This window comes from Nicotiana tabacum, chromosome 19, assembly GCF_000715075.1.
Source record: "Nicotiana tabacum cultivar K326 chromosome 19, ASM71507v2, whole genome shotgun sequence".
NCBI classification, from domain to species: Eukaryota; Viridiplantae; Streptophyta; class Magnoliopsida; order Solanales; family Solanaceae; genus Nicotiana; species Nicotiana tabacum.
In genome coordinates, this window is record NC_134098.1 from 62415415 (window position 1) to 62436430 (window position 21016).

Consider the following 21016-nt stretch of genomic DNA (forward strand, 5'->3'; position numbering starts at 1 on the left):
TCCTGTTTAGCCTAATATCGCATGTCTACGTGTCTTAAATGCTTATTTGAAATCGGAGCAGCATGCTTTGTTAAATTTTTGTTTTCCTTGATTTGTATCAGTCTTAAATTGTAGAGTTCTTGCTGTTTATTGTTGTTCCAATCGGTTTTGAGCTGTGTGTTTATTTTTGGGACTACAAGGCGGTACATCGGAAGATCCCCTTGTATATTTACTTTTGGGACTACGAGATAGTATCTCGGGAGATCCCCTATTGAGCATTTACTTTTGGGACTACGAGACGATATCTCGGGAGCGCCCCTGTTGTTTATCCCTATGTGTTGTGATGTTATTTTCTGTAGTTTCTCCTTGTTACATTTCCAGTCTCTTATTACACTATTATATTTTTCTGCCTTAAATTATTATATTCCAGTAGGGCCCTGGCCTGACCTCGTCACTACTCTACCGAGGTTAGGCTTGGCACTTACTGGGTACCGTTGTGGTGTACTCATGCTACTCTTCTGCACATGTTTCGTGTGCAGATCCAGGTACCTCCTACTAGCCCCGCTATTAGTTGCGTACTTGTTGCTGCTCCGGAGACTTCAAGGTATATTTGCCAGCATCCACAGACCTCGGAGTCCCCCTCTATCCCTTTCATGTTGTTCCTCCTTTATTTCCTCAAGTTACTGATTTATAGAAACAATTAGACAAATTATTAGAGCTTGTGACTTGTGTTTACCGAATTTTGAGAATATTGTTATAATCGAGCTGTTGGATACTTTAACATGCTGACAGGCATTTTTCCGTTATATAGTTATCTCATAAACATTAGTTGTTAATTCTGTCTTTATTTTCGATTTTTCCGCAATTGTTAGGCTTACCTAGTCATAGAGACTAGGTGAGATGTCAGTATTGATACCCCTACGATTGAGTTTGTTCTAGTAGTGAAGGATTATCCCGATATTTTTCTAGCTAATCTTCCAAGCATGCCGCCCTAGAGGGATATCGACTTTGGTATTGATTTGTTGTAGGGCACTCTGCCCATCTCTATTCCTCCATATTGTATGGCTCCTCCTGAGTTGAAGGATTTGAAGGAACAGTTACGGGAATTGCTTGTTAAGGGCTTCATTCGGCCCAATGTGTCACCTTGGGTTGCCCCAGTCTTGTTTGTGAATATTAAGGATGGTTCATGTGTATGTGCATTGATTATCGCCAGTTGAACAAAGTTACAGTGAAGAACAAGTATCCATTGCCTCGTATTGATGACCTATTTGATCAGTTACAGGGTGCCAGAGTGTTTTCCAAGATTGACTTGCGTTTAGGCTATCATCAATTGAAGATTCGGGAGCTACACATCCCGAAGACTGCTTTCAGGACTCGGTATGGTCACTACGAGTTCCTTGTGATGTCATTTAGGCTGACCAATGCCCCAGCAGCATTCATGCACTTGATGCACATTGTATTCCGACCCTATCTTAACTCATTCATCATTGTGTTTATTGACAACATTCTGGTGTACTCCCGGAGTTGAGAAGATCATGAGCAGCACCTGAGGATTGTGCTTCAGACTTTGAGAGAAAAGAAGTTATATGCAAAATTTTCGAAGTGTGAATTCTGGCTAGATTCAGTAGCATTCTTAGGTCATATAGTTTCGTGCAAAGGGATCAAGGTAGATCCGAAGAAGATTGAGGTAGTGCAGGGTTGGTCCAGACCGTACTCAGCTACGGAGATCCAGAGTTTTCTTAGCTTAGCGGGGTATTATTTTCGATTTTGTAGAGGTCTTCTCTTCTATTGCTGCACTTATGACTAAATTGACCCAGAAGGGTGCTACGTTCAGGTGGACAGAGGAGTGTGAGGAGAGCTTTCAAAAGCTCAAGACAGCTTTGACTACAGCCCCAGTATTGGTATTGCCTACAGGTTTGGGGTCTTATACTGTATATTGTGATGTGTCGCGGATTGGTCTCGGCCCGGTGTTGATACAGGACGGTAGGGTGATTGCCTACGCGTTTAGACAGCTGAAGGTGCATGAAAAGAACTATCATGTCCACGAACTTGAGTTAGCAGTTATTGTTTATGCCTTGAAGATTTGGCGGCATTATTTGTACGGTGTTCCTTGTGAGATCTACACCGATTACTGGAGTCTACAACATCTCTTCAAACAGAAAGATCTTAACTTGCGTCAGCGGAGGTGGTTAGAGCTGCTTAAGGATTATGATATCACTATTCTATACCATCCCAGGAAGGCCAATGTTGTGGCAGATGCCTTGAGTCGCAGGGCGGAGAGTTTGGGGAGCCTAGAATATCTACTAGCAGCACAGAGGCCATTGGCATTGGATGTTCAGGCCTTGGCCAACCAGTTTGTTAGATTGGATATTTCTGAGCCGAGTCGAGTTTTGGCTTATGTGGTTTCTCAGTCATCTCTTTATGATATTATGAGGGAGCGTCAGTATGATGACCCCCATCTGCTTTTCCTTAAGGATACGGTTCAACATGGTGATGCTAAGGAGGTCACTATTGGAGATGATGGTGCATTGAGGATTCAAGGCATGCTATGTGTGCCCAATGTAGATGGGTTTCATGAATTGATTCTCCAAGAGGCTCACAGCTCGCGGTACTCCATTCATCTGGGTGCCGCAAAGATGTATTAGGACTTGAGGCAACATTTTTGGTGGAGGAGAATGAAGAAGGACATCGTGGAGTATGTAGGTCGATGTATAATTGCCAGCAGGTGAAGTATGAGCATCAGCGACCGGGTGGATTGCTTTAGAAGCTAGATATTTCAGAGTGGAAATGGGAGCGGATCACTATGGATTTCGTTGTTGGGCTTCCATGGACTCAGAGAAAGTTTGATGTTTGTTTGGGTGATTGTGGATAGGTTGACCAAGTTGGCTCATTTAATTCTTGTGATGACTACTTGTTCTTCCGAGTAGTTGGATCGAGTTTATATTCGCGGGATTGTTAGACTTCATGGCATGGCGGTATCTATCATCTTTGACAGGGGTACGCAGTTTACATCGCGGTTCTGGAGAGTCGTACAACATGAGTTGGGTACTCGGGTTGAGTTGAGCACAATATTTCACCCTCAGACGGATGGGTAGTGTGATTGAGTTTGGGGATTCTTGGGATTAGTTCTTGCCACTAAGGGAGTTTGCCTACAACAACAGTTACCAGTCAAGCATTCAGATGACACCGTATGAGGCTCTATATGGTAGGCAGTGTCGGTCTCCAGTGGGTTAATTCGACTCGGGCAAGGACAAGCTATTAGGTGCAGACTTGGTTCAAGATGCTTTGGAGAAGGTTAAGGTGATTTCGGATCGACTTCGCACAGGCCAGTCCAGACAGAAGAGTTATGCGGATTGGAAGGTTTGCGATGTTGCATTCATGGTTGGAGAGCGAGTCTTGCTTCGGGTTTCGCCCATGAAGGGTGTTATGAGGTTCGGGAAGAAGGGCAAGCTGAGCCCGAGGTTTATTGGCCCATTCGAGGTGTTGTAGAGAGTTAGGGAGGTTGCTTATGAGCTTGCCTTGCCTCCCAGTCTAGCAAGAGTTCATCCATTATTCGATGTTTCTATGCTCCGGAAGTATCACTGCGATCTGTCGCATGTGTTAGATTTTAGCTCAGTCTATTTGGACAAGGATTTATCTTATTTTGAGGAGCTGGTGGCTATTTTGGACATACATGTGTGAAAACTGAGGTCAAAGAACATTGCTTTAGAAAAGGTAGGGGTCAGCTAGTCCAGGAAGCGACTTGGGAGACTGAGCATGATATGTGCAGCCGTTATCCTCATATTTTCACCACTTCAAGTATGTCTCTATGCTCGTTTGAGGACGAACGATTGTTTTAAGAGAGGGAGGATGTAACGACCCAGACGGTCATTTTGAGAGTAATAACCCCGATCCCCTAATCATTGCTTTCCCTGTATCATTTTATACTTATGTGACTTGCCGGGAGGTTTTGGTTTTGGTTTCAGAGTGAATTGGGACACTTAGTCCCTAAGATGGAAGCTTAAGTTCTAAGAATTTGACTGTAGTTGGAACTGTGTGAATACGACTCAAGAATGGAGTTTCGTCGGTTTCGTTAGCTTAGTTGGGTGATTTTGGACTTAGGAGCGTGTCCGAATTGTGAATTGAAGGTCTGTAGCTGAATTAGGCTTGAAATGGCGAAAGTTGAATTTTTGGGAAGTTTGACAGGAAGTGAACTTTTTGATATCGGGGTCGGATTCCAATTCCGGAAGTTAGAATAGGTCTGTAATGTTGAATATGACTTGTGTGCAAAATTTGAGGTCAATCAGACGTGATTTGATAGGTTTCGGCATCAGTTGTAGAAGTTTGAAGTTTCAAAGTTCATTAAGCTTGAATTGGGGTGCGATTCATGTTTTTGTTGTTTGATGTGATTTGAGGGCTCGACTAAGTTCGTATGGTGTTTTAGGACTTGTTAGTATATTTGGTTGAGGTCCCGGGGGCCTCGAGTGGATTCCGAGTGGTTAGCGGATTAGAATTTGACTTGGGTGTATTACTGAAGCATCACAGCTTCTGGTGTCATCGCACCTACAGTGGGGTTGGCCGTAGGTGCGGATACACACGTGCGAGAGGCCAAGCGCAGAAGCGGGATTGAGGAAATGGCCAGGGGTCGCAGGTGCGAGGGAATTGCCGCATCTGCGAACCCGCATATGTGCTTGATGTTCCCTAGATGCGTAGAGTGAACTGGAAGGGAATCCGTAGAAGCGGACATTTGTTTGCAGGCGCGCACTCGTAGGTTCGGCCATTTGATCTCAGAAGTGGACCTAAATGTGTAAGTCAAGTCCGCACCTGCGATTGAATTTTCGCAGGTGCTGCGTCGCAGGTGCAACTATGGGTCCGCAGGTGCGAGATCACTGGGTAGAAAATAGGAAATTACGAGGGTTTGATCTCAATTTCACTTTGGGACTTTGATAGCTCGGATTTAGGCGATAATTTGAGGGATTTTCAGAGGAAGCTATTGGGTAATGATTCTTAACTCATTTATTCCACTAATCTATCGTTAATTTCATCTTTTAGTTAAGGTTTTGGGTTGAGAAAATTGGAAAAAAAGTGGGAAAGTTCTTCAACCAAATTTTTGGGTTTTGATCGAGATTTTGGTATCGTATTTGAGTAATTTTGGTACGAGTGAACTCGTGGTTGAATGGGTGTTCATATTTTGTGACTTTTACCTGATTCCGAGACGTGAGCCCGGTCGACTTTTTGGGGCGATTTTCTAATTTTTTGCTAAAGCCTTGGATTCATTAATTAGACTAGTTTCTTATAGTTATATTTATGGTATGTAATTGCTTTTGGCTAGATTTGGTCCATTCAAAGTCAGAAAGTCGTGAAAAGGCATTTTTATTGATTTATTGAGCTTGGTTCGAGGTAAGTGGCTTGCCTAACCTTGTTTGGGGGGAATCTCTTTACGATTTGGTACTGTTGTGATACTTCTGTGATATGTGAGCGTCGTGTACGCGAGGTGACGAGTGCGTACACGGGCTAATTGTTGAAAAATTTAGTTTTTACTGAGTAGTAACCTGTTACATCTTAATTGAGTTATACCAGCATGTGTAGTTATATAATGCTTTATCCCTATATGTTGTGCCGCTGTTTTCTGTAGTTTCTCTTTGTTACATTTCCAGTCTCTTATTACACTGCTATATCTTTCTACCTTAAAAATTATTATATTCCGGTAGGGCCCTGACATGACCTCGTCACTACTCTATTGAGGTTAGACTTGGCACTTAATGAGTGCCGTTGTGGTGTACCCATGCTATCTTCTGCAAATGTTTCGTGTGCAGATCCAGGTCCCTCCTACCAGCCCCGCTATTAGCTGCGTACTTGTTGCTGCTCTGGAGACTTCAAGGTATATATGCCTCCGTCCGCAGACCTCGGAGTCCCCTCATCCCTTTCATGTTGTTCCTCCTTTATTTCTTCTAGTTATTGATGTATAGAAACAGTTTGACAAATTCTTAGGCATTCTTTCCGCAATTGTTAGGCTTACCTAGTCGTAGAGACTAGGTGTAGTCATGATATCTTACGGAGGGAGAATAGGGTCGTGAAATAATCAGGCAGGGATTTAGTTTTTTACTGTTGGGTTTTGCTAGGAATATTGATGTGTTTAGATTTTTACTAAAGAACTTTGATTTTTTAACTGCAATATATGAGTAGCAAGTAGGCACCGTTAGTTTTTAGCTCCATTAAGTTAGTTAGACCAAAGATACTTTACTTTAGCAAATATAAAGGATTAAAGATGCTCATATATACATATTTGAAGGATAAAAATGAACCTACTCTCATAGATAAGAGATACTTTTAGCTAAAAATCAACGGTTAGAAATATTTATCAATAGTCATCCCCTCAACTGGAGGTGTTTAAATAGAAAAAATAAAAGTTAAGAGGGCCGACTTTAAAAATCGGGACAAGTCTAGGTGTCCATTTAAGTATTAAACCTAGACATTTTTATCTTCCTATACACTATTTGAAACTTTATTACCCTCCCTACTCAAGTTTCAATTTAATTACATAGGCATATACAATTTACCAACTATATACATTTTAGAAATTTAATGAGAATCAATTAACTCCTATAATCTCACTAACGTACATAACTCATTCCCCCCATGTTTCTCTGTCCATACCCCTGCGATTATGTACTCTCTCCCTCTATTAACGCTCTCTTCCATTTTTGTTCAAAAAAACTTTTATAATCTCTCTCAATCTTTCTCAATTCTCGCTCAAAATCCTACGAAATCAGTAACAGCTTAAAATTTCCCTTCCCTTACAATGAAGAAGAAAGGAGTTCCGGAGATTAGCCCTAAAAAAAGCTAATGTTGGTGATATTCCTACTTTTAATTTGGGTGTTTTATCACAGGATTCACCCAAAAAAGTAGTGAAATCGTCACTGTCACGACCCAAAATCCAACTAGTCGTGATGGCACCTAACCCAACCTGTTAGGTAAGCCAATTAACAACTATCCAATTCTAATAAAATTTAATAAGACAATTAAGTGAAAGAAAATATCTAAATTTTATACATTCTCCAAGGACTGGTAGTACAAATCATTAGCTTCTAAGATTAGAATTGACAAAGCTGGTATGAAATAAATACATTATCTATTCGAAATGTACATATAAACATATTTTTATAAATCTAAGGCTACCATAAACAAGAGGCAGCTACAACCGGAACTCGGTACGTCTTCAAATCCAGCTCCCGTCGATCACAGCAACATCAACATCCAACATCTGCACGCAAGGTGCAGAAGTGTAGTATGAGTACAACTAACCCCATATACTCAATAAGTAACAAACGTAACCTTAGGTTGAAGGTAGTGACGAGCTGGGACAATGGTCAGAGTCCAACTCTAATAACCAGCAACAGTTAATAACAATATAGTAAATATGGTGCAAGAAATAACTCAGTAAATAAATGCTCAGCTCGTATAAAATTCTGGAAAATAAATGCTTCTTTTCAAGTATACAGTAAAACTTAAATCCTTTGCCGAAATCACCAAAATATGAGTAGGTTTGTAAAACTGTGATTTTTCCCAAAACTTTTCAACAATACTTAAGATGTTTCATTTTTTTCAGATAGCATGAGAAAAGTACATCTCTATGCCTACATGTCACTATGCATGCGAAATCATGAATGACATAATGTCGTACAACATGAGGATAAATGCATCTCTATGCCTGTATATCAAGTGTGCATGTCAAATGCAATGTATCTCACAGATGAAATCATGTACTCACACTCTCAAAGTACTCAATCTCACACTTTTCACTCATCATGCTCAATCACTCAGTACTGTGCATGGCTAATTCAGCCCAGGGAAGATCCATCCCGGAATATATACATCAACTGGCCATCAGTCACTCAGTACTGGGTAGGGCTAATCTAGCCCGTGGGGAAGATCCATCCCCATGTATAAAAAATTCGGACAAGATCCATATCCAGGGAAGGTCCATCCCTCAATATAAATCAAACTACGCTCACTGGGGTGTGTGCAGACTCCGGAGGGGCTCCTTTAGCCCAAGCGCTAAAATCTGCACGGACAACTCATGTGCTATAGTATCAATATCTAGATCCACTCGGACAACTCACATGCTATAGTATAAATATCTCAAAATCAGGCCCTCGGCCTCACTCAGTCATCAACCTCTCCAGTCTCTCGGGCTCACAATGTCATGAAACTAGCCCAAAATAATGATATGATGTATCAATAAATAATAACAGAGACTGAGATATGATATGCAATGAATGAACATGACTGAGTATGAAACTGCAATGTAAGCAAATAACTCAACAACAGTAATGACCCCAGTGGGTCCCAAAAGAATAAGCATGTAGCCTAGTCATGGTTTCTAACATAGATCACGACTCAATAGCTCTAGTACGTAAAGATTTTATGGTTATAGGTAAGCTCATGTAACTACACAGTACCACAAAAATAACGGAGTCACGATTTACATGGTGCACGCCCACACGCCCGTCACCTAGCATGTGAATCACCTCAACAGCAAACACATAATACGAAATTCGGGGTTTCATACCCTCAGCACTAAGTTTAGAAGTGTTACTTACCTCGAACAAGCCAAATTCAATACCGAGCAAGCTAAACAATGCTCCTCAATGCCATCCCACGTGTACCAACCTTCGAACGTCTCAAAATTAGCCAAAGGCAACTCAAATACATCAAATAAATCCCAAGGAAACAATTCCAAATGATAAAGGTCGAATCTTAATCAAAAACCTGAAATCGACCCAAAATCCAATCTGGACTCGCACCTCGAAACCCGATGAAACTTATAAAATCCGATAACTCATTCAATTATGAGTTCAACCATACTAGTTTTACTCAAATCCGACTCTGAATCGACGTTTAAAACTCCAAAAATTCACTTTATGAAGTTTTAGACAAAACCCCCTAATGTTTTCTTTAAAACTCATAATCCAATTTCCAAATATGGAGATAAAATCTCGAAATATAATCAAAACCGAGTTTAAAATACTTACCCCAATCCTTGTGATGAAATTTGCCTCCAAAATTGCCTCAATCTGAGTCCCACATCTCAAAATATGAACAAAACAACCAAACCCTCGATTTAAAGCTTATGCCCAGTCATTTCCGCTTCTGCGGACACAAGAGCTGCTTCTGTGACACGAGCTTCGCTTCTGCGACTCCACTAGCCAGTCGACCCCTCGCACCTGCGGGTCTCCATCCGCTTCTGCGCAACCGCATGCGCGAAGTCAAACGCGCGTCTGTGCTCCATCTCGCTTCTGCGCCCAAGACCATCGCTTCTGCGGGGCCACAGATACGCCCCAATTTTCGCTTCTGCGATTTTCCTTACCAAGCTCTCCCTCACTTCTGCAACCAATTGTCTGCATCTGCGTCTATTCTTCCGCTGATAAAAAATGCTAGGTGGTCCTTTCATCTGCCTAAACTTTTGTGGGTAAAGTTACCCGGTATCTGTTGGTGAGAGGTAGCAGGTATCTAATAAAATAGTTGAGTCGTGCACAAGCTGACCGAACATCACCATTAAAACACCTATGGCTAACTCATTTGTGAGTCATAACTAAGGTGCAAAGTTGAATGCAACAATAAGTTTGATCAGAAGAAAAAAACAAAAGGGAATAAATCAAGTAAAAACAATCCAAAAGGGGTAAAAATGACCGGAGAGCCGGCCCGGCAAGGTAAGAGGATAGGATGGAGGATTGGGGGTGGCATGTCCCCTAAAGTGCCGTATTTGAGAAATCTTTTAATATCGTCTCTAATTGAGATTTTATGACCAGAAAATTTTGGTAAATCATTCTCCAATCCCTTCATGCAATGAAACCAACACCACTTATACAACAGAACATAAAAGAGGAATCCAAGAGTTGATACAGAACAGGAAAAAGCTCAAAGAAGGCAAAAGATTAAAGAAAACTGTAAGCTTTAATGAAGTGGTGAAGTCCTGACCTTGTCTATGATCACTTTCGTAGATCTTAGACATCTCAATGCCTTTACCTCTATCGCGCATCGTAAAACCAAAATGGGTGATAGCCAAGAATGTGCAAGAGAATGAGAAGGGTGGAAAGAATGAGAGCTATAAACAGAACTCAAATGGCAATCAGATGAACACCGTTAAGGTAGTCATTGTACATTCTTGGTGTACATATATATATATATATATATATATATATATACACACACACCTGTTGTCTCCCACTATTCCATCTATATAGTACACTGTACACTTGACTACACAAAGAGACAAGCCTCTATTTTCTTTGCTTCTCTGATTTTTCATCTCTTTCTTTTCTTATTTTCTTTTTCTACAATAAACACAAATTCCCTTTAACGATTATTAACATATATACACCACAGAGAGTTTTTCAGAGACAATGACAGGAGGTGTGTTTCATGAGGTAAAAAAAGAGAATATATGTATAGAAGGGGTTAAAGGGGTGGGGTGGGGTAGGTAGAGCTGGGAGGTGACTGGAACATAGGGATGAACAATCGTTGCGGTGCTCTTCCGACACCATACACGAGTCGAGCTTACAGCAGTCAAGTGTCTCTTTCTCTTCTCAAATTCACTTATTTGCCACTTTTTGAACTTCCTCCCCTTAAATACTAGTACTACATACTTTCACAGTCCATGTCACCCATTTGATTTTATTGAGTTCCCTTTTTAAGATTTAAAGAATATTTTACACTATCAATATAATTTAATCGGTCATGACAAGCCACTTATTTTTTTATTAGCCTAACTTTTTTTACACCGTATATATAATTATCAACACAATCATCTCGTTTAAAAGCTAATCATATGTACATATTTACACTAATATATAAATCAGTAACATGAAAAAAGTATGTAATATATTGCGGTCGATTAAATTATAATGGTGAAAAAACTCTTTACATTAGCGGTGTATATAATTTAACTTCTGTTTTTTTCTCTCACCCACTTTAATTTCTAAAATCATGTTATAGTTTACTCCGCCCCGTATTTAATTTATAAAATCATATTAAAGATTTGGTTGACAATTTTTGAGAATAAAGATTTGGTTGGCAATTAATTACTCTCTTCGTCTAAAAAAGAAATCAATGACGCGTGTTTGAAAATGGAGCATCAAAACATTTAATTCTCGATCTGAGTATAACATTGGTCCTTTAGATTTTTAGATAAGTTTATATACACTAAAAAATTACATTAAAAATATTATTTTTTATTGTGCATTTAACATCTGGTTTATAGTAATCTCCCATTCTCAATGTCAAGAAACTATAGTAACTACAAGATGCCAAAAACGAAAAATTGATTACTTTCTTCATTTTAATTTCTAAAATTATGTTAGTTAAAAATTAATTATTCTAGCCATCCACAAAAAGAAAAAATGACTTGTTTGGAAGTGTTACCATCAGAGCATTTAATTTTGAATTTGGATATGACAAGTAGATTTTTAACAAAAGTTTATGTGTTTAGAAATTACATACATATACGATTTTGATTGTGAATCTAATAACATCTAGATTACTAGTAATCTCAAATTTGCATTGTCAAGAAACTTTAACTTAATAACTATAACATGGCAGAAATGGGAAGTTGAGGTGGTTAAATTTGTACCACGAAATAGTTCCAGGATAAGAACATATGGTTTCATTTTAGTTGTTGTTGAAGGTACGCGTCCTTTTTTTTTTTTTTGGTGGAATAATATACGAGAAATTGATAGTCAACCTGTGACATCCCATAATGACACCAAAATAGCGAATATTGATACTATAATAATTAGTTTTTGTTTTGACACCTTTATTTTAGTGTCTAAACTTTTTATTTTGTCAAAGTGCAATCACATAGTCGGCAGCTAGCCAACCGTTGTCTAAGGAGGTTAAGGCATAACCTAGAATAACAAGACCTAGGATCTCATGGAACGAAAAATACCAAGATGGAAGACCCTGGGAGGACTGAGTATGTTTTCAAGATGTGAACACAAATTGGAAAAAGCTGATTTGCCATGGAGATGTGTTATATTGATATTTGGTTCCTTTCAACTTAATCACGAACAAAGTGGAAGTCAACAACATCATGTTTCATCCTGCTGTGGCAAACTGAATTTTTTTCTGAGGTATGTGATCCAATATTATCACATAGGAAAGTGGTTGTGTGCTTGGGAGGAAGGAAGAATTCACGAATACGGTTGGTTACCTAGTTAAATTTTGCCACAGCTCCAACAACAGCTTTGTATTATGCTTTAGTGGAAGAGCGCGCAACTATCGTTGTTTCTTGGTGTCGCACCCCAAATTTTCACTAAAGTGTTTGTTATGCAACAGTTTGGTAACTCAAAAGGGTTTTGAGAATGCTTTGGAGTCGCCACCCAACATAAATAAAGAGATCATCTTAACTAAGTATGTTGGGTTACTTAGTTAACCCAATTTTTAGAGAAAAGAGCATTTGATTTATATTAAAAACACTTTGGTAAAAGAAAGAGAAAGAAATTGACTCTGACGCAGTCTAAGAACACAAGAGAATGTGTTAGAGGTTCGCTTATCCGAGGAGAAGTTGTGAGGCACCGCTCGAGATCTTGTGATATGAGGTTACATTCCGATTTAAGTTGATTAGTTAAAGTATCCTATATATAAAGTTGCTACATGATTAAGCACTGAAGTATTTAAAGTTTTATTCTTAAAAGTCTAAGGTTTATCCTTGATACTAAAGGCCAAGCACTATCTAAAGGCTCCAAGTACATACCTTAAGATACTAACTAATTTATGTTATTCATGTATTTGTTTTACCCTATTTAAGTGATTATGTCCCACATTAATAGCCTGTTTGGCCAAGCTTCTAGCATGCCAAAAGTGCTTTTTTTTTCAAAAAAGTGCTTTTTTCCTCAATTTGAGGTGTTTGGCCAAGCTTTTTTTTGAAAAAAAAGTGTTTTTGGCTAGAAGCAGAAGCAGTTTTGAAAAAGCAGAAAAAAGTAACTTCTCTCCGGAAGCAGAAGCAGTTTTGACTTTTCTTCCTACCAAAAATACCCTTTGCAAAATATTATATATACCAAAATAACCTTACTTAGTTTAAACTATTAAGTAATATAAAATGACTTTTGGGATGAACTTTCATATTTGTTGGATGATTTTTGATATATTTAAATTATCTTGAAAGAATAAAGTACCTTTCAATTTTATTTTTATATTTTACTTAAATAAAATAAAAAACTTAATAATTATCTTTAATAATAAAAATTTGTAATTATTTATCTACTTATATAATATTAACTATTAAGCAAATCTCTTCATGTCCTTATTTGTAATTTGACACATAAAAGCACTTTTTGAAAAGTTTCGCCAAACACAAATTATTGTTCAAAAGTGCTTTTCAAATTGATTAGCCAAACACAAACTGTTTTTCTCCAAAAGTACTTTTTTGAAAAACACTTTTGAAAAAAACACTTCTCAAAATAAGCTGATTTTTCCAGTTTGGCCAAACAAGCTATAATTACTCTTAACAGAATTTAAATTTAACACACCAAGTCTCACCTAAGTTAAGAAACATGCAATATACATATAAAACAACCAAGACAATATAGCAATAACACAAACAAAACATCAGGAGACTAAAGCTAAAGTTGGGTCGTTCATTGGCCTACAATCCCTTAAGTAAACTCGGCAATAGCCAAATTGTAAGGCTTTGAGCCTCGGCTTGACCCAACTTTTGATATTTAATTCAAGTGGGATCAATACCGGACGATGCAGGAAAAGGGCCCTAACTGGTAAGTATTCCCTCCATTTCACTTTGTATGATCATCAACTTTTAAGTGTTTCAAGACAAGATTGGAAAATAATTAAAGAGAGAAGACGAATTAAATAGTTTGAAACTTAAAATGTCATAATGTTTTAAAATGGTATGACAACTTTAATTATGAAAAGTAGTCTAATGATGTGAAGTGAAACGGGCTTGGATATTGAAGATAATGCAAAGTGCAAAATAGTTTAATATATTCGAATATGAAAACAGTACAAAGTATGACCATAGTATAAACTAGGAAAATCTCCAAAGTTTGAAAATAGTGTGAAAATCAAAGTTTAATAGTATTAAAATAGAAGAAAATGTCAAATCTTTATAACCCTTAAAAGAGTGACATATAAGTTTAAAAGGAGGGAGTAGCTAGCCTTTATCATCATTTCCCATGGGTACCTGGCCCGCCTTGGAAGACGGTTCCACTTGATTGTATGCAATGTCTGAGCTTCAAGTAACGCTTCCACTCGAGCGTATGCCATCATTGAGCTTCGCGCGACGATTCCACTTGATCAACAGTTTTCATGCAAAGAAATATTCAAAGCAGCGCGTAAAACAAAGAGGAAAGTGACAGCCTATTTAAACACTTAAATAGGCATGCTGAAAAGTTAAAGGTTCAACATGGTAACACAAACATATTACACAAAAATTGGACATCAAAAGCATTCTTAAGGACTTTATGAGTTATTTTATATATAAAGAATCCAAAGTAAGAGTCTAAGATAGTTTTTTTTAAAAATGCTTGTGTGATGTGCAGAGAAAAAGAAGATTTTTTTAAGGGAAAGAAGATGAATGCATTAGTAGAAGGAGAGATTGAGGATTTAGCAGAGAAACCCGAGGAGTTAAAGAAGAGTTCTAAATGTAAAGATCTTGATGTGTGACATTGTAATAATTTTGATAAACAAGAGCGACCTATTCGACTTTCAAAACCAAACAACCTTCTCAGATAAGGTCAAACAATAAAATGTTAATGTCTATTTTTGTGCTCTCTGTGCTCTCCCCTTAATAATTAAACCTGCAAATGTTATGTGGGAAAAAGCCGAAAAAGTACTTTACACCAGATGATGCTCTGTTGATTTAACTGAGGATGATATTAGCAAAAACACGCATTTGAACACCGGAGTTTTCTAGTCAATACACATCAAGAAGTTCATTAGCAGAGGAATTGTTTCTAATAGAATGCATGAAGAAAATTTTTCATGTTGTGCTGTGCTATGGAACAGGTTGTCACATATGGCTACTGGACTGAGATTGCTAGATTAGTTCTACCAAAAGAGATATGAAGAGCTTAAAGGTTGCATATTCTTCAGAGTGGTGTTGGATCGGATTAAGCACTTCTCAATTCTCAAACCAAATCTGGTTGTTAAGTAACTATACTACTTTCTGGATGCACATTTTCAATCATATCAAGATGCCGAAGGAAGTAGAGTCAAAACTAAACAAAAAGTATGAGGCATGTGTCATTGTAACAAGGTTAAAACACTGAATCAATTTTACTCAAAGCATCTTAAAGTTGTATAGGTTGAGGAAAGACTTTGTGCAAAGCTAAATGAACCACTAAAAGCAGATAAGCTCAAGCCAGAACATAGGAGCCTAAACATAACTTTAAGAATATCTAGAACGGGCTCTGAGTTTAGAATTTTAAAATAAGCTTTCAAGAATATTAAGCTAATTAATAAAAACATTCATCAATAGTTCCACCCAATCAAAATGAGAAGGAAAAAATATGCAAAAGCAAAAAGTTCCACACAAGAGGCAACCAGCAGTATCTCAGCCTTACAAAAACAACTCACATTACTTAGGGCAATTCCAGAAAGAAACACCTTCTAGTACTATGGTTTAAAAAGATATTCTCTTTAAAGTATGATACTGAAAATCTACACATAAACACACAAACACTAACTAAAAGATTCAATATGTACATGGAAGAGAAACCAGAATTGTGCACTTTCCAAGTATTAAATGAACCAAAGACAGCTCTTTTTGGGTAAAGAACTTGTATTTTAAGATAAAATGAAGCTTCAAATAAACACGGAATATATAAAAAGAACATTGAGGATTAGAAAAAAAAAAAAAGAGGGTAAAATTCTTCTGTTAGCATTTGAGAAAATAAATTGCTATTGCATTTGATTGATTTACTCAACTTTGGGCTTCTGATTCTGTAAGCTATGCTTTCCAGAAAATAAACTGCTATTGGAATTTCAAACAGAAGAGAAACGTCGCCTGCGACAGCAACGCCAATGGAATCCTCGGTACGATTTTGGGGGAGGTGATTACTTCAGCAGCGCTTCATCGCTGGAGTTTGGGGGGGTTTCCACAATTACAATATTAAGAGAGCCGTTGGGACGGGATTCATGAGAAAAACAAAGTAGGCTTTTCTGCTTCGCAATATCAATATCCCTACTAACACATTTGAACAATAATGTAGTGACAGAGAATAATAGCAGTGGTGAAATAATAGTAGTAATATAGAATGTCAAACGGACAAAAACTGCTTATTTTGAAAAATAAATAGTCAATTGATTTAAGAAGTACTTTTGCAATATTTGGTAACAAAATGTGTTTGGCCAATCTTTGTAAAGAGTACTTTTGAGTGTCAAATTATCAAAAATAATAGTCAAATTACCAAGGTCTTATGATTATTTTTAAAAAAGAATAAACTTAAATATTTATCGTAATAAACTTTTATTATTTTTTATTTTATCTAATTAAAATATAAAATATAAAGTAAACATACATATTAAAGATTTAAATCAATTTAACATATATAGTTATACTAAAACATATAATATTATCTAGTATAATTACTTATTGACGTCATTTAGGATGAATTAGAAGGCTATTCCACAAATTACTATATATTGATAGTCCACCATGAAATAATAAGCAAAGTCACTCACACATGGTAATATTTCTCAACAATTTTATTTCTAATTTGATCACACAACGCCTCCATATTAGTAGAACACTTGCCTTGCATTTCTAAATGAATACTAGAAGGCTCATTTCCTTCCTCAGTTTTTGCAGTAATGTCTTCATTAGCATAATAGTTGAATTCATTATCGGTAGAAGAACGTTGTCGGATGAAATTATTTATAGTCATGGTAGTTGTAACAAGATGATTCTGAGTGTCAAACTTGAAAGATGGCATTGAGCGTAAAATATAAATAATTTTAAATATATAAAAAATTATTGCTTTCGTAAAAAAAAATAGTTAAGTATGTTTAAATTCATATTCAAAATAGAGTAACTAATTATTAATAACACATAATGCATAATTTATTTATTTTTAAATTAAATTAAAAAAAACTAATTATTACCTAACCTAACTAACTTTCTCCTAAATTGCCAAGTGACCTATTGTGAGACTGTCACTTGACTTAATGTGGAGGCTTTTTCTTTTTTTTTTTAATAATATATCGATTACGCGATGCAATTGTAAATTATTACCTATTTGTAGGTAAATTTCACAAATTGATAATTGTTTTAAAGATTCGACAATTAATAGCCTATAAACAGAAAAAATTATAAATGATTATTTGTAGGAAGAGAATTGATAATCCAAAGAAGGATGTAGATAATTTGGAAAGTTACGAGACATTACACAAAGAAAAAATCAAAAACAAGAAAAGTCAAAAAAGAATTCGAAAAGTTACAATATATTCATATATGATATCTCTAATTTTAAAAGAATGGTAAAAACAACAACAACAACAACAACAACAACAACAACAACAACAACAATAACAACGACCTAGTAAAATCCCACAAAATGGGGTATGGGGAGGATAGTGTGTACGCATACCTTACCCCGATGGGGCAGAGAGGCTATTTCTGATAGACCCTCAGCTCAGGAAGACGAAAATAAAACAAGAAGAAATAATTCATTAGTAACGTCAGCAGAAACCATAGAAATAGTAATAGAAGCATAAAAACCATAAAATAGATGACATGCAATAACAATAACCAGTAATTAAGGCACGAGGCTATAATAAATAGAAAGGATAGTGTGGACTCAATATTAACCCCTAACCGTCTAAGATCTACCCTATCAAACCCGCCTCACCCCCGGTATGAAGTAGAAAAAGCTCGACTACCCCCTAACCTACAACTCTAATGCTTGACCTCCAGATCTTCCTATCAAGGGTCAGGTCCTCGAAAATCTGCAGTCATGCCATGTCTTGCCTGATCACCTCACCCTAATACTTCTTAGGTCGCCCTCTACCTCTTCTCGTACTCACCAAAGCCAGCCGCTCACACCTCCTCACCGGGGCATCAAGGCTTCTTCTCCGCACATGCTCGAACCATCTGAGCCTCGCTTCCCGCATCTTGTCATCCATAGGGGCCACGCCCACCTTCTCCCGAAAATCCTCATTCCTAATCTTATCCGTCCTAGTGTGCCCGCACATCCACCTCAATATCCTCATCTCTGCTACCTTCATCTTCTGGATATGAGAGTTCTTGACCGGCCAACACTCTGCCCTATACAACATGGCCGGTCTAACCACAGCTCTATAAAACTTACCTTTGAATAGCGGTGGCATTATTTTGTCACATGGGACTCCAGATGCTAGCCTCAATTTCATCCAGCCTGCCCCTATACGGTGAGTGACGTCCTCGACGATCTCTCCATCCCCCTGGATAACCGACCCAAGGTACTTGAAACTACCTCTCTTGGGGATGACCTGTGATCCAAGCCTCACGTCCCTGCCTACTTCCCTTGACTCAGCGCTGAAGTTACACTCCAGGTACTCAGTCTTAGTTCTGCTTAACTTGAAACCCTTAGACTCGAGGGCCTACCTCCAAGCCTCCAACCTCTCGTTAACATTGTCTCGCGTCTCATCAATTAGGACTATGTCATTAGCGAATAACATACACCATGGCACATCCCCTTGAATATGGTTTGTCAATGCATACATCACCAATGTAAATAAGAACGGGCTAAGCGCAGAGCCTTGGTGTAGATCCATCCGAGTCGCCTAATCCTAACCTTAGTCGTAGCTCCATCATACATGTCCTTGATCGCTCTGATGTAAGCTACCGGCACACCCTTTACCTCAAGACATCTCCAGAGCACCTCCCTAGGGACCTTGTCATATGCTTTCTCCAAATCGATAAACACCATGTGTAGATCCTTCTTCTTATCCTTGTACTATTCTACCAACCTCCTAATAAGGTGGATAGCTTCCGTAGTCGAGCGACCCGGCATGAACCCAAAGTGGTTGTCGGATATAAACATTATCTTCCTCACCCTCGCCTCTACCACCCTCTCCTAAACTTTCGTGGTATGACTTAGTAACTTGATACCCCTATAATTGTTACAACACTGGATATCATATTTGTTCTTGTACAACGGTACCACTGTACTCCACCTCCACTCATCTGGCATCTTCTTCGTCCTAAAAATTTCATTGAACAACCCGGTTAGCCACTCCAAGCCTGCTCTACCCACACACTTCTAAAACTCAACCGGGATTACGTCTGGCTCGGAAGCTCTACCCCTACTCATCTTACACAAAGCCCAAGCGACTTCCTCCACCTTAATGCGCCTGCAAGACCTAAAGTCTCGGAGACTCTCCGAATGACCCAAATCCCCCGACACTATATCCTGGTCCCCCTCCTCATTTAGAAGACCATGAAAATATGTCTGCCATCATCTCTGCTGGATCTGGGATTCCCCCATCAATCCTCTACCATCCTCGTCTTTGATGCACCTTACTTGGTCCAGATCCCAAGCTTTCCTCTCCCTCGCCTTAGCCAGCCAAAACAACTTCTTATCCCCGCCGTTTTCCCCCAATTCCTCGTACAGATGACCAAACGATGCATTTTTAGCCTCTGTGACCCCCAGCTTTGCCTCCTTCTTCGCTACCTTGTACCTCTCTCTATTCGCTATCCTCTCCTCCTCGCTTGTGCTCCCTGCCAACTTCATATACGTTACCTTCTTCGTGTCCACTTTGCTTTGGACTACGTCATTCCACCACCAGTCACCTTGGTGCCTGCCAGAGTAACACTTCGATATCCCTAGAATGTCTCTCGCCACCTCCCTAACATAGTTCGTTGTCGTTGACCACATAGCGCTCGCATCCCCGCTACTCCTCCAGGCTCCCATAGCTGATAGCCTCCCCTCCAAATCCTGAGCTTTAACCTTAGTTAAGGCTCCCCATCTAATCCTCGGTCGACCACGAGCATGCCTCTTCTTCCTCCTTATCATAATATTGACGTCCATTACCAGGAGTCTATGCTGAGTCTCGAGGGTCTCGCCCGGGATAACCTTGCAATCCTTGCAAAACCTTCTATCACACCTTATGAGGAGGAGGTAATCAATCTGAGTCTTCACCGCCGAACTTTGGAAAGTTACCAGATGCTCTTTCCTCTTCGGAAAAGTCGAGTTTGCAATCACCAGCTCGAAGGCCTTAGCAAAATCTAACATCGAGGTACCTCCTCCATTCCTATCCCCAAGGCCGAAGCCACTTTGCACCTCGCCATAGCCATCAGCAGCCGACCCAATATGGCCATTAAAGTCCCCTCCTATAAATAACCTCTCAGCAGGTGGAATACTATGCACAATCTCGTCCAAAACCCTCCCAGAAGCACCGTTTACCCTCCTCATCCAAGCCCGTTTGCGGCGCGTAAGAGCTAACGACATTGAGGGTGCACTCACCAATCACCAACTTAATAAACATTAGTCTATCATTCACTCGCCTAACCTCAACCACAGACTCTCTAAGATCCTTATCCACCAAGATACCCACTTCATTCTTACCATTCACAACCCCAGAGTACCACAACTTATACCCATCCACATTCCTCGCCTTCGACCCTACCCACCTAGTCTCCTGGACACAATCTATATTGGCATTCCTCTTCTGGAGAATCTTCGCCAATTCAATAGACTTACCCGTCAGCGTGCCTATGTTCCACGATCCAATCCTCAACCTACAAGCTCATTTTTTCCCCTTACCCTTCATGCCTCTCGTCCCACCCTCTGACCCCCTCCTTACCCCCTTCTTACCCCCTGAGGACATGACCTTACTCTACCATCCCAGACCACAGCCACTATACCTACGACAGACTACGAAAAATCACTAACACATAATAGGACCCGACTAGAAGATAACAAGTAGCCTCTACAAGTACGCAAATAATATGCTTAAACTAATGCTAACTAAATTTCCACAATTTAACTATCACAAAGAGGGGGATAGGAAAGCAGGAGGTACCAACTCCCGATGGAAAGAACCTAGAGATATGACTTGGTGC

General features: G+C 38.9%; 1 protein-coding gene and 1 long non-coding RNA gene across 3 annotated transcripts; both read right to left on the bottom strand.

Annotated features, from left to right (window-relative positions):
- Positions 1-6985: 6985 nt before the first annotated feature.
- On the bottom strand, positions 6986-16222 carry LOC142173231 (uncharacterized). 2 transcript variants are annotated; one of them, XR_012702715.1, is made up of 3 exons: positions 8994-16219; positions 8562-8631; positions 6986-7222 (listed from the first exon to the last, which is right to left on the bottom strand). It is a non-coding gene; the product is annotated as an uncharacterized LOC142173231 (long non-coding RNA). The 2 variants fall into 2 exon arrangements; XR_012702714.1 differs by having other exon boundaries at positions 8562-16222.
- Positions 16223-19409: 3187 nt separating this feature from the next.
- LOC107789695 (uncharacterized) lies at positions 19410-20402 on the bottom strand. Its single transcript, XM_016611552.2, has one exon. The coding sequence runs from the start codon at positions 20400-20402 to the stop codon at positions 19410-19412; it is 993 nt and encodes a 330-aa protein (XP_016467038.2).
- Between the last annotated feature and the right edge of the window lie 614 nt (positions 20403-21016).